Source organism: Dipteris shenzhenensis, chromosome 20 (genome assembly GCF_047967505.1).
Source record: "Dipteris shenzhenensis isolate YYH24624 ecotype China chromosome 20, Dip_SZ_1.0, whole genome shotgun sequence".
In the NCBI taxonomy this organism is placed as follows: domain Eukaryota; kingdom Viridiplantae; phylum Streptophyta; class Polypodiopsida; order Gleicheniales; family Dipteridaceae; genus Dipteris; species Dipteris shenzhenensis.
The window spans coordinates 14,264,548-14,279,142 of NC_141615.1; the positions used below are offsets into that span (position 1 = coordinate 14,264,548).

Genomic DNA, 14,595 nt, shown 5'->3' on the forward strand with positions numbered 1-14,595 from the left:
TTCCCTGGAGGATTGATGTTTGCTCCCTCCGGAGCTTCTCTCTCATATCTTCTCCTGTACTGAGTTCCGTTTGTGATAAATCTATTTCTTCTTCAACTATCATTAGTCGAGTTCCGTTTGTGATAAATCTATTTCTTCTTCAACTATCATTAGTCTTCAGTATTGTTTTATTTGTCTCCAAGTACTTTCTTTATACTCTCAATAATGAGTTTCAGATCCTCAACAGTTGCGTTCTCTCAATAATGAGTTTCAGATCCTCAACAGTCAGAAAATTGCATCAACAAAGCACAACCACTCCCGTATACAGTTATGTCACACCCGTCTTTCTTGAGATCTACTACCTAATGTCCTTCAGCCACATTACAACAGGTTCCATGTTCGAAAGTGTTATGCATAATTATTTCTAGGCTCTTGATATATTCACAAGAGTAAGTAATTTGACTTTTTCCACCTTTTCTACATATTAATGAAGAGTTTGTCCAATCAAGAAAAGGGTGTACAGGAATGATTGTAGAGTAAACAGCAGTGTGCAAGACTAAAGGGCATCCACTTGTGCTTCATTTTCATGCTATGACTTGCGCTATCGTTCCCTTGCTCATCAAGAATGACAGAAATGAATACCCGACTGAATTTATATCAAATTGTGGAAGATACGGATCATTAGTGTGATTAAATTTTCTTTATTTTATTAAATCTCTTTCTCACGCAAACCAAAAAAAAGAGTTCACACTTTTCATCTTAACTCACCCATCTTTCTTGAGATTTACTGCCTAATATCTTTCAGCTGCATTACAATAGGTTCTATGCTACGAAAATGTTATGCATAATTCTTTCTAAGCTTTTAAGATTTACTGCCTAATGTCTTTCAGCTGCACTACAATAGGTTCTATTCTCCGAAAATGTTATGCATAATTCTTTCTAAGCCTATAAGATGTTTAGGAGTAATAAGTAGACTTTTTCAACCTTAAAACTCCACCAAAAGTAATAATGAGGTGTTCAGCCCAATCAATAGCCATTAGAAAAATGCTAGCCCTCAGTGTCACTACATGTGATAACTTGTCTGAAACTTCTTTGAAAACCTAACGGAATTCCAGAAATCAGGTTCCTCAGGCATGCAGAGTCAGAACAAATAGCCATAAGAAAAACTTTAGCCCTCACTGAATCACTCCATGTGATAACTTGTCTGAATCTGAAAAACATATCCGGATCCACATGAGTAAAAAAGCAATCACTCCCAACTACAGTTTGACGTGGCTCTAACGTTTTTAAAGTTGAAAAAGTCGACTTAAATGTTCATAAAGGCCTAGAATGAATTATGCATCACATTTTGGTAATATGCAGCTGAAAGACATTAGGAAGTAAATCTCAAGGATGCTAGCCCTCAGTGTCAGAAACCATTGCTTTAGAAACCTATAACCTTCACCACCTTTGCACAAAATGCATACAGCAATTAAGAAAATGGCCAAGTCGTTCATAGAACTTACTGATAACTTTCCAGACAAACTCAGACAACGTGAAAAACTGTCCCCGATACATACATAGCCACTTTTTCCAACATAACACTCTCTCCACAATGACTCTCTTAAAAAAATCTGATCCATTTTATAGAAATCCATACTATGGGGTATAGAAAAAAATCTCAAAATTGAATCAACTGAGTCGACGTGAACAGAGCATAGTTTGAACGCTAGCTGATGTTCAATGTATCCGTAGGAATACTTTCTCGAGTGTCACCAAGCTCTGAATCCTTAGTTCATGAAAAATGTCGGAGGACAAACTGGTAAATAAGACGGCTAACAAAACTCCTCACAATGGATTTCCATAAGGTTCCAGTGAAGATTACTCACTCCAATATATTCAGTGACTTTTCAGGTACTCCTGAACTACATTCAAACCCTCAGTCTCCTCACCATAATCCTGCAAAACCAAATCGAAGAACGAGATGCCACAGCCGACAATGAAAACTCATAATGGTTGCATTACTTCAAAACTGAGGCATTCATATATTCAAAACACTAGAATCCATAAAAAGCATCGTGCAGCTCGTAGACAGCAAACAGTAAATCCTACTCAAATCCAGTGATACGCGGGTGTCAGACGCCTACCTTCACAACAACACACGAGCAACCCACCACCTTTCTTGCTTTCCCCTCTGAGTCGATTTTACAAAGCTGCAATAGGAAAGAATGGCTGATCAATCGTGGCCAACGACAGTAGATCGCAACCGCTCAGCAATACAAGCATGAGAAGCCACTCACCCCTGCCCATTCGCCAAGCTTTTTGGCACTCGGCACAGAGATCAAGTTGACATTATGTTCTGAGCATAGGGCCTGCACTAGCTTGCTGTAGTCAGGTTGATTGCAGTCTTCAGCCAAAACGCACAGTTGCGCAGCGTGCTTCTCAATTGCTTTGGCCGACTCATGAAGCCCTCGGGCCAAGCCGTCGTGAGCGAGGGACTTTTTCAGCACCAACTGTAGCCCGGTCAGTATGTCCATGGGTTCACCGAGGGTCGGCCCAGAGGACGAGGGCTTCTCGGCCAAGACATCTTCTCTGAGAGGGAAAGAACGGAAGAAGTGAGAAAGCGAGAGTGTCGTTGAAAGAAAGGAAGAAAAGAAGGAGAAGGGAAGGGGGGAGGGGGGTACCCGTCAGCCATGGATATGGATCGATGGCAAAAGCTGCAGAGAAGAAGAAGAGATTGTGATGAGAGGATGGAAAGCAAGGAGGGAAAAGAGAGCAGAGAAGACGATAAACAGAGAGACATACCTGGGAGCAGGGGATGCTGCAGCTGGAGAAGAGAAGAAGAAGAAGATAGCTTCACTTCTGCAAAGTCGAAAGAGAAGCTCCAGAATGACAAGAATTAGGGTTTATCCCCCTCAACCCTTTTGGCCAACCTCAACCCCTTCACACCATACCCCTAGCCTTCGTCAAACTCACGCGTTGACTTCATACCTTGCCTGGACTCCGCTGGCCTCGGTTGACCTCCACTTCCTCCACCCTTTTCCTCCTTCATTTTGCAGACTTCTCCGGCAGGTTGCAGATAGTGCAACTGAGAGCCCTTCTCCTTCTGCCTGGCAATCCGACACGCAGGGACATGCTTTCTCCCCGCCCTGCCAGATGCCCGTTGTGCAGCCTCCCCAACGCCAAACGCTACGCGAGGAGCTGCTCTTAGAGGTTATTCCCATCCGAGGGCCTGCCCCCACGTAACCAGGTGTGCAATGGAGGTGTGTGCACCTCCACTCTTCAGATGTGAGATGGCGAACATGACTTGATCGATCCTGGCTCAGGCTGGCCTATCCGTTCCGCCACTAGGTGCCCACACCTCCACCGCACCCGAATAAGCGAGAACAAGCCCCAAGCGGCAAATATGCTCAAATATCCGGATGGGTTGTTGGATTCCCACTTCTAGCTTGGCTGACACCTTGTGGCATTGCAAGTGCTTCATTGGAGATGGAATTTCTCTCTCCACCCAAGCATTGTGTAGTTTTAAGAAAAGATCAACCCTTTAACTCGCTTGCATCCAAAAATTGGAAACCCTCAACAATGATGATGGGCTATGGAGTCATGGGGACTGAGGCTTGGCTACACCTATGACTGCCAATAGCCTGGCATACGTGGGAAAGGCCTCTTATAGACTATCAACAATCTTGCCCACCCATGGTGCATTGAATGCATCTGGACTATGGACTGGACATGGGCAAGTAATCTTGCCTATCCATGATCCGTCGGTGGCGTAAGTCTATAAACATCTTTGTACCATTACTCATAGAACATTTTTCTAAGTAAATCACAAAACTCAAGTTTCAAAATTTTGAAGCTTTTCTAGAGAATTTGTAGATTTTTCAGGCAAAAATATAACTAAATTCCCTAAGGTTTTGCTGATTTTACAAAATTCAAAATGAAATGTTGCACGGTCATTGTATAGTTTGTAGATTTTTTGTGAACACTGCTTGGTACACATCTACGACCTTAGCTAGACCCAATAGTGTTCATGAAAAATGAGATTTAATGTCTCATGAATGTCTCGTGAATGGCAAATTTTGGAAATTAACCTTTGAATAGAAGGTTTTAAAACCTGCAAATTTCAAGGCATTTAATCTTAACCACATACTCAACCAAGGGTCAAAAAATTAACCATGGTGATCTTTAATCTAACCATAGCTCTAACGTAAGATCATGGGCTTATCTGCCATGTCTCTTTGCCATCGGCTGCCACATGTCCTAAGGTTACATAGAGAAGAAAGAAAGGAAAGCTTTGAGGCTTCTCTGTAGCGACAACGGCGACGCGATGGAGAGCGAAGGCGATGCGGTGGAAGTCGACTGCGTGAAGATTAATGGACTATTAGAGAAGCTGGACGTGGGCTGAAGGCTTTGTTGTGCTACTAGTTGTCGTCGTGTTTGCAATCGGGTAGCGCTGCATAGGAGCTTCACTTGCATTCGCTTAGTCTTCGTCCCATCCTTTGTTTTTGCTACGTAGAAGCTCTACTGGTTCTATTGGAGAGGCCAGGGAAGTCGCCTTTCGTTTGGGCCGCAGCCTGATACAATTGATATCACAGTGCTTATGGATGGTCAGAGGAGTGCTAGACCATGAGGCGTTGTCGAAGGCGAGGTCTACGGTAGAAGAGCAGTGAGTGTGCAAGCAGCCTCTTTGGACATGCTTTCTGGGATGCCATCACCAACTGACTGATTTGAGAGCAGCAAAAGGGGTTTTCTTCAAGAGCAACGTATTCGGCGAATGCGGCAAGCCCTTAACTCTTTGAACGTGGAGCTGCTTAGGTTAAAGGTAATGGGTGAGGGCCTAGACCTCAACAAAGCACAGGCACTTCACTATTATGTTACCAATTGCAGTCGAGATGTGGTGAAGGCCTTGCTGGAGTTGGGAGCAGTGGACATGAATTACGTAGGACCAGGGGGTCGGGTTCATCTTGCGTTAGAGATGGCAAGCCAAATATCATTGCTGTAGTTCTCGATCATCATGCTTCGCCTCAGGTTCAGTCAAATGATGGAGAGACTATGGCTTGTTGTTGTTGAGCTCTTGAAGGTCTCGGTCTTTGTAGAAGAGAGGAAATTCTTGAAGGAGGGAATATGTGAAGCATAACTGAATCCCATTGAAGGAACTAGAGAAACCTTTCTCTCTCTTACAAAATCCATGAAATGAGAGTATATCCCATGCTCTAAGAAACGGATTTCTAAGCTTTCCCTCTTAATTTGAAGATGTGAACATGAGCAAGACCTAGGCTCTGATACCATGTCAAAAGCAAAAGATCAAGGAGGCTCAAAGCACACTGAATAAGACATGAGAGGGATAGCCTACCCCCAGGGTAGGCCAAAAATCTTTAAGATTTTCAACTTGAAGAATATGTTTATCCATTAAGGAAAATGTTTTCTAAGACCCACACTCCTTTAGCATGGTCATGACTTGCTCAGTTACCCATGTCTTCCACTTCATCTCTTCCTCATCCTAAAATTGTAGCATAGAAGCCATCACCCTACCTTGTTGTCGTTGCTTACACCACCTTGCATTCAAAATGACGAGTAATGTACAAGATATTCAATTAGCAACACTTTTGGATCACCATAAACATGCCTTGAGGAGGTTCCAAGTAACCTTGGTTGAGAGCAATCTTATTACCAGTGATGTTGTACTCCTTTTAGCGTTATATCATGTATTGTCATTTCGATACTTTAATAAGGTTATGGCACTATATGTTAATTGCTTGTGGCAATGTCAAGGAGTTCCAGTGGGTTAAGAGAAATCTTATCATTTTTTACTTTTTATTACTGAGCTAAGATTGACTCTCTCTCTCTCTCTCTCTCTCTCTCTCACACACACACACACACACACACTTCCTTTCCTTTACATTTACTTTATTTTCCCCCCCTTCCCCCCCCCCCCCTTCCCCCCTTTTTTAACATTAATGTTCCCCTTAGCATTTTCCCTTAACTTCTATCCTTTATTTCCCTTAATTTTTTGCCTTTTCTACTCCCCTCATCCCCCCCTTTTTAAAATTTATTAATTAAAATTTCCTCTTTTTTCTCCTAATTTACTTGTATCCATTCTCCCTAATTTTTCTTTTTATTAATCCCTTTTTTTTTACACTTACTCTCCCATTCCCCTCTTTTTTTAGTTCCACTATTCTAATATCTAAATCTAAAGTCAAACTAAAGTTCCCTATTTTACTCTACTTTTCCTAATTTTCCCCAATTTTTTCCAAAAACACCTCTCCTAGCTTCCCTTATTGTCCTTATTCCCCCGAATTTCCCCTACTTTTCCCCTATCTCCCTTTAACTTTTTCCCTATTCCTCCCCCCCCCCGGATGCGTCAATTTTACGAGCAAAAACCTATGAGCAGGTTTATCCGAGCGTGTTTTTCAAGAGATTTTTAAATATGTTTTTCTTTAGGAAACATGGTTTTTACACTTTTATTTTCACTAGAACTAGATCCTTTTATCATAAAAATATACAGACTAGTCACTCATTCATTTTTAGACAACATAATTTTCTTATTTAGAGACATCCCTTTGTACCCCTATTATTACCTTAAAAAAGTGTTGATTCCTTTAAGAAACATTCCTCATAATCACTCTCAATGTAATAATACTATGCATATATAATTACTTATTAACACATTTATATCATATGGCAATATCTTTTTAGTGTTTTTATAGCATATTTATGGACATGTTTCTAAAGAAGTTTAAATTACTATAAATAAGTATTAACTTGGGCTTATATATCACTCTCATAAAATACATGTAATATTTAATACTATATATGAAAGATTTTCCAAAATATAACTCCATAGATGTGCTCAAATGGGGTGTTCCGATCAATTTGAGTGGTTGAATGACTATATTTGGACATTGAATATGAAAGTTATGTCACTTTTAAAAGTGTTGTCCAAGGTAGTTTCGCCAGCGAAACTACCTTGGGAGACTTGCTTCAAAGGGGTTTCGCTGGCGAAACTACCTGGATGGCTTGCTTCAATGAGTTTTCTTTGAAGAAACTCTTTCATGAAGATAGGTTGAGAGAGGGTTTTCAATGTCACCCCCTATTAAGTAAAAGTTGTAAGAAGGATCATAAGGGAATTTTCATAGAGAAGTCTACTCTACATGTGGGTTTCTTCAAAAGCCATCCCATTATGCTCTCACCATTTCTACAGATTCACCTAAAGATTTTTGTATAAAATAGGCATTGCTATAATACTTTGCATATTTCTAAGTGAAACTATGTTTTCTTCTGATCGATTTTTGCCATATTTATGCATAGTTGGAAGCTTTTTTTTTCCTTCGCTCGGACGCTCGGAAGATTTCGCTCAGAAAATGCTCGTCCCCCCCCCCCCCCTGCGTTCCCCTTTCTTCCCCCTATTTCCCCCTATATTTCCCTTATTTTCCCTATTTTTCCTTCGCTCCCCCTATTTTTTCTTATTTCTTCCAAAAAAACCTATATACCCTAAATATTCCTTCTTATTTTCTAATTTTCACTATGTTTTTCTATTTTTGACTATGCTTTTCTATAACTTCTCGTATTAATTTCCTTATGTTCTACCAAACGTATCTTGAAACCTAACCCCACCCCCCCCTCTCTTCTTTTCCCCTTGTCCTTTCGTTTGCTGGCTGCCGCACTTTTAGAACCTCGAGCTCCACACCTTCTACAGTGTCTCTTGTACCGTAGGCTCCACAACTAATCTGAACCACCTCACATTTTCGACTCTCCCGATTACCCAAACTCGACTAGTCTCTACATGACTATGTAACAAGACCTCAATACTAGCTCTCCCGCCATGCCTCAGTACTAGTACTCCATGCCTCGTACTCTGGCTCCCACTGCTTGCTTACAGTCCGCTTGATTAACCTTCCCTCCACCCGCCAGCGCCACCTCTTCCATGCTTCCGCTCTGGTTCTCGTGCCTCCACTCTAGTCTAAAGCTCCTTGAGTACTTTTTCACTATCTAAACTCTACAGTGGACCTTTGCCCACACTAATGCCCATTCCGGTTGTAGTACTCACTCCCCTCTTCCTTACTTCTCCTTCCGCCTGCACTTTTCGTTGTTTACTATGGTATTATCCAAAGTACCTCGACTGTCACACCCCGCCCGCTGGTGCACCACTCAGTACCCGTACTCTTTCCACCTTCTATAGTTTCTAAGCCTTACCTCTGCGGCCTCGCTTTTTGTGCATTTTGCCACACCCAGTCTTCACCACCCTCTACATGGATTCACAGGTTCTTTCAAATTTGTTTCTTTTTTATTCCCCCTCTTTTTCTTTTTAACTCTTTAAAAGCACCCCTTAGCTATTAATTTTTTTTCTTACCTTTTATTATCTTCTTTATTACCCCCTACTTCTCTCTGTTATAACCCCTTCCTTTTTTCTCCCTCCCACCGAGTTACTTAATCCTCCTCTCATTCCCTCCCTTTCTTATTCCCCCTTTCTTCCCATTAAAACACTCCAAACAACCCTTTTAAAACTTATTTGTTTACAAAATAACTCTGGCCCCCAACTTTTCCCACTAATATTTTCAATACCCTCCCCCTTCTTTTTTCTCTTGATACACTAATAACCTTCTTTTAGGTTTACCTCTCCTTCCTTTTTCCTATGTGTTCCAAAAATTTCCCATTTAATTTCCCCCATTATTTACTTGTAAAAGTTCAATACTCTCTTCCAAAAATACACTTCCTCTCTCATTACAATTTTTTCACCCACTTAGCTAACTTCCTTCTCTTTTTTACGCTTGTCTTCTCCTAACCTGAAAAAAACACCCCAATGTACTCTCTTTCATTTTTGGCTAAAGTTTGTTGCGTAGTTTCTATTTTTATTGTGATCCCGATAACAAGGGAGGGGTGTTTATGACACATGTCTTCCCAACTAAGTTAAAATTTGGTTCTTATCATTTTTTCTTGTTGGATAGTGGCAGGTAGGCAGACTCCCCTCTTCAATAAAAGTGATGTTGCAAATGACTTATCAAAGCTCTACTGCTCACATTTCCTTTTTTAAAAAATTGTTCATCCTTTAATGACGCTACTCCTTTTTTTTGGATGTTTATTGCAATGTTTATCTATTAAACATTTCTCTTTCCTTCCCCAAATTTGTTTACTCTTCACTATGGAAAGGGGTGTTGTAAATGTCTACTACACACACACACACGCACGCACGCACGCACGTGCACACACATAATTTACACTTTCAAAAGATGCAGGGAAATGTCACCCTACATGATGAGCATCCTATGGGGACGTATGCAAAGAACGCTTGAAAAATGCATAAGTATTTAGAGGGTAAGTTGAGGACATGTGATAGTTTCTATCATGCCAAATAGTCCAGTATGCAATGAATCCAACCCAAGAGAGCAAGAGGCCATAATTGTTAAGGAAGGAGTGAAATCATTCAAAAATCCAAAACTATTTGGAGAAAGCATGCGAAGGGAAGCAAATCCGTAGGCCAGTCTCGACAGGGCCTATAGGAGATCCTTGGTTTGTTGAACAAGTCCACAAGAGATGTAGACTGTTTCTCATGACAAGAGCAACATAGACAATGCGCAGGTGCAATATGACATCAGGCCAGTGTGGTCCCCATAGGTAAAACCCCCAGCAGACACCGCCACATGAGGGCCCCCTACTTTAAAGAAAGCCAATTCTTCCATATGGTATGCAAGCTTATTTTCCACAATTTGAGCGGTTTATTCAACCTCCAAATCTCATTGGCATGATGATCTATTCACGGCGGGGGGATCAGTAGTAGCTGCCGATAAGCTCTTACATCAGTCAGTTTCAACATTGTAAGATTCTCGAAATTATTCTCTAAGTTTCTAATCTTCTAATTGGTTGATCCTATCCTAAAGAGGAGGATTCGGGAGAAATGGCTATCAAATCTTGTAGCTTGTGCCATAAAGGCCTTGAAAGCAGGCCCAAACCATAATGCCTATTCACTATAGGAAAGGACATGAAAGTGCCATCCTCTTGAGTAACATCCTGCACATATTTGACACCTTTGCATGCAAGAAAATATGCTTTTCAGGGTTCTACCATAGTAAGAGGTGTAGAAAGAGTCTGCTCCTATGGCTCCTTCTGATCTGCAAATGTAAGTAGCATGGTAGCTTTTCGAGCAATCAAATAATAGTGTATGTTTAATATATTAAGTCCTCCATGCATTTTGGAGAACAAACTAGCTCAACTTTCAAAAGATAGAGAGCTTTCTTGTCTTTTCTTATTTTCAAAATATTTTCCATTGCTTGTGAGATGAAAGCATCCAAGGTTTTCCTTTCGCATGCTATAAGTGGCAAGTGGGACTATATGTAAACCATGATGATTGCTTGAACAATGCACAAACGCCCGTGTGGTGGCCAAGTAGCGAGCTTCCAATAATCCAGTTTTTGTTGTATTAATTGCATCACCCAAGAAGTTTCTTCCTTTAAAGATATACACCAGCCAATCAGGTATCCCAAATGCCATACTATTTGTCCTAGTTCTAAATGTGTCTCGGCCATAGTAAATCATGCCAATCTTTTGTTGTTAGTAGCAAAAGCTTAGAATTTTGGAAATTGATATGTAGCCTAGTAGCCAATCCATATAATTTCAGAGTATCCATGATAGTGCAGAGTGTCACATGGAAAGAAAAAAGAGTCATCTACATAATCTTGAGCCACAAAATGTTTACCATTTGGAAGTTGCAACCCATGCAAACTACCCTTAGTTGTAAGTTTGTCCATGTGTAACAATAATGAGTGGATAGCAATGGCATAAAGTAAAGCACTGAGAGGGCATCCTTGCCATAGTGATCTACCTAAACTCCACAGATGAGAGAGGCCACCACCAATCATGCACAAGCAATACTAAGTTGATATAACCAAAAAATAACATTTCACATTCTTGAACCAAAACCCAATCTATGCATTGCAATGTAATCCCATTCCATAGTATCAAATGCCTAAGCAATATCGACCTGCATAATTAGCCCATCGTGATGTTATATTTGGCAGATTTCTAGCTTCAATCTGTGGGGGTTAAAGGCCACTGTACCTTAACCCCGGTTATGTACAATACTCAAACACATATATATATGGATGAAATAAAAGATTAGGGTATTCCACACCCACCAAAACTTGTGTCTCTCAAGCTTTCTCTCTCCCTCTCAGCTTCTGTTATGTCCTCACAACTGGTATCAAAGCTTGGCAGTAGAGCCTGGCAGTAGTGTGAGTAGCCCGGTGCAGCCTCTAGCCTAGAGAGAGAGTGATGCATCCCAAAGATCCTTGTTCAATAGGAGGAGCTGCAGATTTTGGAGTTGCTATAGTAGTTGGAGAGAAAGGGGCAAAGCTCTCTTGCTATAGCAATTGGAGAGAAAGGGGCATTTGTTTTATTGGGTTGCAAAGTTGAAGGTGCAGGATATAAGCAAATCTTCTTAGACACACATATGTAGTAGTGCAAATATCCAGAGTTAGAGACGGAATTTTGACTTGAAGTCTTCAAGGAAGTTGTAGATCAGATTGAGAGCTATATTTTTACTTTTAAGATTTCTGTCATCCAAGTTCTCAATGAAAAGTTACAACTCCTGCAAAAAGTGACAAAATTCATTTCCTGCAAGGATTTCGTGTGTTGGATCTCCATATCCAGGCCACCATTTGCAGTTCTGACACTTATAGTGGATCCAAAGTGGTCCAAAACTTCTACTTGAGAAGCTGCTTCTGGTTCCTTAAACTTTTGAAGCTGTGGTGAATCTCTGTCTACTCCGATGTCTTCATTTTACCATTTCCTATATGAGTGGGTTCTCAATATCCGGGCCTCCATTTGCAGAGCTATCTATCTCGTTGGATCCGGGATTTTGCCTGAAACATATGTCTACAAAGCTCCTTGCCATCCCGTGAAGAATCGAGAGAGTTGTGATTCTCTGTGTTTTCCCGTCGTCTCTTTGAAGGAAATTTCTCAAAGTTTCCAAGACGACCTCATTGATTGCCTTGTGGCATTTTGGCTAAGGTTAAGTTTCCTAAGGTTCATTTTTGCAAGTAAATGCAAGGGTTGACTAGCATTTAGGATTTAGTTTCATTTGCATCATGGCATCCTCTTCCATGTCTGAAAAGGAGTTTTTCACATTAAAAAGTTTGATGGGACAAACTTTTCTTTGTGGAAAGAACAGATAAGGGATGTTCTTATTCAAAAGAAGTAGATTAAACCCTTGGAAGGGATTGAAGCTAAGCCTGCAGATATGTCTGAGGATGACTGGAATGAGTCGAATGCATTAGCAAAGTCTACTATTAGACTTCACCTTGCAGAGTCAGTTTATTTCATAGTAGTAAATGTGCAAACTTTGAAAGATTTGTGGAAGAAATTGTGTGCCACTTATGAGAAGGAAACTGCCTCTAATAAAGTTTACCTCATGAAGAGATTGTTTGGCTGTAGATGAAGGAAGGGGTTTCCATTGCTTCTCACTTGAATGAATTCAATATTATTTTCAGCCAGCTTCAGGCTCAGAAGATGAATTTTGATGTGGAGACTAGGGCAATATTTCTCTTATGTTTATTGCCATCCTCATGGGATACCTTCCGTATAGCTATCAGTAACTTTGCACGTGGTGAAGTACTGAAGTTTGATGATGTTGTGGGTAGCTTGTTGGCTGAGGAGATGAGACGGAAGTCTATGGATGGCAACAAGTAGGATGTAGCCTTAAATGTGCAAAGGGATAGATCACAGTTCAGGGGGAAGTGCCAAGAAAGAGGGAAGTCTCGTAGCAAATCCAGGGCATGAAACATTGAGTGTTACCACTGTGGCAAGAAGGGCCATATGAAAAAGGATTGCTACAAGCTAAAAAGAGAGCAAAAGGATAAGAATGCAAATTGGGGTGCAAATAAGAAGGAAGAGAGTCCAAGGGAGGATAAAGGAAAAATTAAGATCGAGGAGATTAGTGCAGTCACTCATGATAGTGACAATGACATTCTCTTCATGTCTAGTCTACCTACAGACTTGCTCACCACTTCAAATGATGCATATTCCCAGGATTGGATTTTGGATTCTGGTGCTTCATTCCATGTTACTCCCCATAGGGAATGGTTCTCCACTTATGACAATGGAAAGACAGGTTGTGTGCATCTTGGAAATAACTATGCATGTGACATAGTGAGAGCAGGTGACATAAAGTTTTCTTTTGCAAATGGGTCTGCATTTGTTTTGAAAAATGTGAGACATGTGCCTAAGTTGACCAAGAGTCTTATTTCAGTGGGTCAACTAGATGATGCTGGTTTTTAGACCACTTTTGGATTTCAGAGTTAGAAAATTCAGAAGGGCTCTATGGTTTTGGCCAGGGGTGCCAAGTGTGGGACTTTGTATCCCTTACATGTATCAGGGGTATCTGATCATGTTGTTGCAATAATCAAGTAGCCAAGTACTTCTTTGTGGCATTACAAGTTGGGGCACATGAGCCATAATAGAATGAAACTCTTATGCCGTTTGGGTTATGTACCGCATTTGAGTTTTTCTGATTTTGAATTTTGTGAGCATTGTTTCTATGGGAAGCAAACTAAATCAGCCCATAAAAGAAGGGTAAAGAAAGAGCTTGAAAGGCTTGATTTGGTGCATTCAGACGTATGTGGTCCTATGCCTACATGGTCATTAGGCGGGGCTGAATACTATGTGACATTCATTGATGATGCAACTAGGAAAGTGTGGGCTTATGCTATAGCTCGGAAGAGCGATGTGTTCCAGGTATTTAAAAAAAGGTTGGCTTTGGCTGAAAATCAGTCAAGTAGAATGCTTAAATGCCTACGGATTGATAATGGTGGAGAGTATATCTCTCATGACTTTCAACATTTCTATGATACACGTGGGATTAAGAGGGAGCTCACATCCCGTCATACTCCACAGTAGAATCCAGTTGCAGAATAGATGAACCACACCATTGGGAAAGGTTGCAATGCATGCTTTCCAATGCAAGTCTTTCTGGTGGTTTTTGGGCTGAGGCAATGAAGACTGCAGTGCATGTGATCAATAAATCACCTAGCAGGAGTTTGGATGGTGGTAATCCTGAAGAGGCATGGAGTGGAAGACCTCTTACTCTCATTTGCGTATATTTGGGTGTGAGGCATATGCACATGTGCCAAAAGAGCTTTGAAAGAAGCTAGATCCTAAGTCTAGAAAATGCATCTTTCTGGGTTATGGTGAAAGTGGAGAGATGGGCTATCGTCTGTAGGATCCAGAAGCAAAGAAAATCATACGAAGCCATGATTTGTTCTTCAATGAGAAGAAGATGCATAAGACACCCATGAGGGATGTGGAAATGAGGAGAATCACTTTCCAAGATGCGAAACCACCCACATATGTTGATAGACAGCAAGCTGTCCATGCACCGAATGTGCAGGAAATGGTGCCACCAGGTACTCCCATAGGTAACAATCAAGGGCAGATGATGGATCATCTATTGATGGCAATAATGAGCCAAATGTGGCTGATATGCAGGCGGGAACCGAAAAACATCTAGAGTGTCTAGACCACCTGAGAGATTTGTTCCAGGGGTAGACTATGTGATGCTTACTGATTGCAGGGAGCCTTCTTGCTATACAGAGAGGCTATGATGCACAAGGATCAGTGCAAGTGGGAGTATGCTATGCAATCAGAGAT

At 41.0% G+C, this 14,595-nt stretch overlaps 1 protein-coding gene across 1 annotated transcript; it reads right to left on the reverse strand.

Annotated features, from left to right (window-relative positions):
• Positions 1 to 1,427: 1,427 nt before the first annotated feature.
• On the reverse strand, positions 1,428 to 2,895 carry LOC147889318 (small ribosomal subunit protein eS12-like). The gene is made up of 5 exons (XM_087391893.1): positions 2,764 to 2,895; positions 2,643 to 2,675; positions 2,259 to 2,550; positions 2,106 to 2,171; positions 1,428 to 1,917 (listed from the first exon to the last, which is right to left on the reverse strand). Exons 2-5 carry the CDS (start codon positions 2,651 to 2,653, stop codon positions 1,858 to 1,860), a joined length of 429 nt encoding a protein of 142 aa, XP_087248019.1. The 5' UTR covers positions 2,654 to 2,675; positions 2,764 to 2,895; the 3' UTR covers positions 1,428 to 1,857.
• Between the last annotated feature and the right edge of the window lie 11,700 nt (positions 2,896 to 14,595).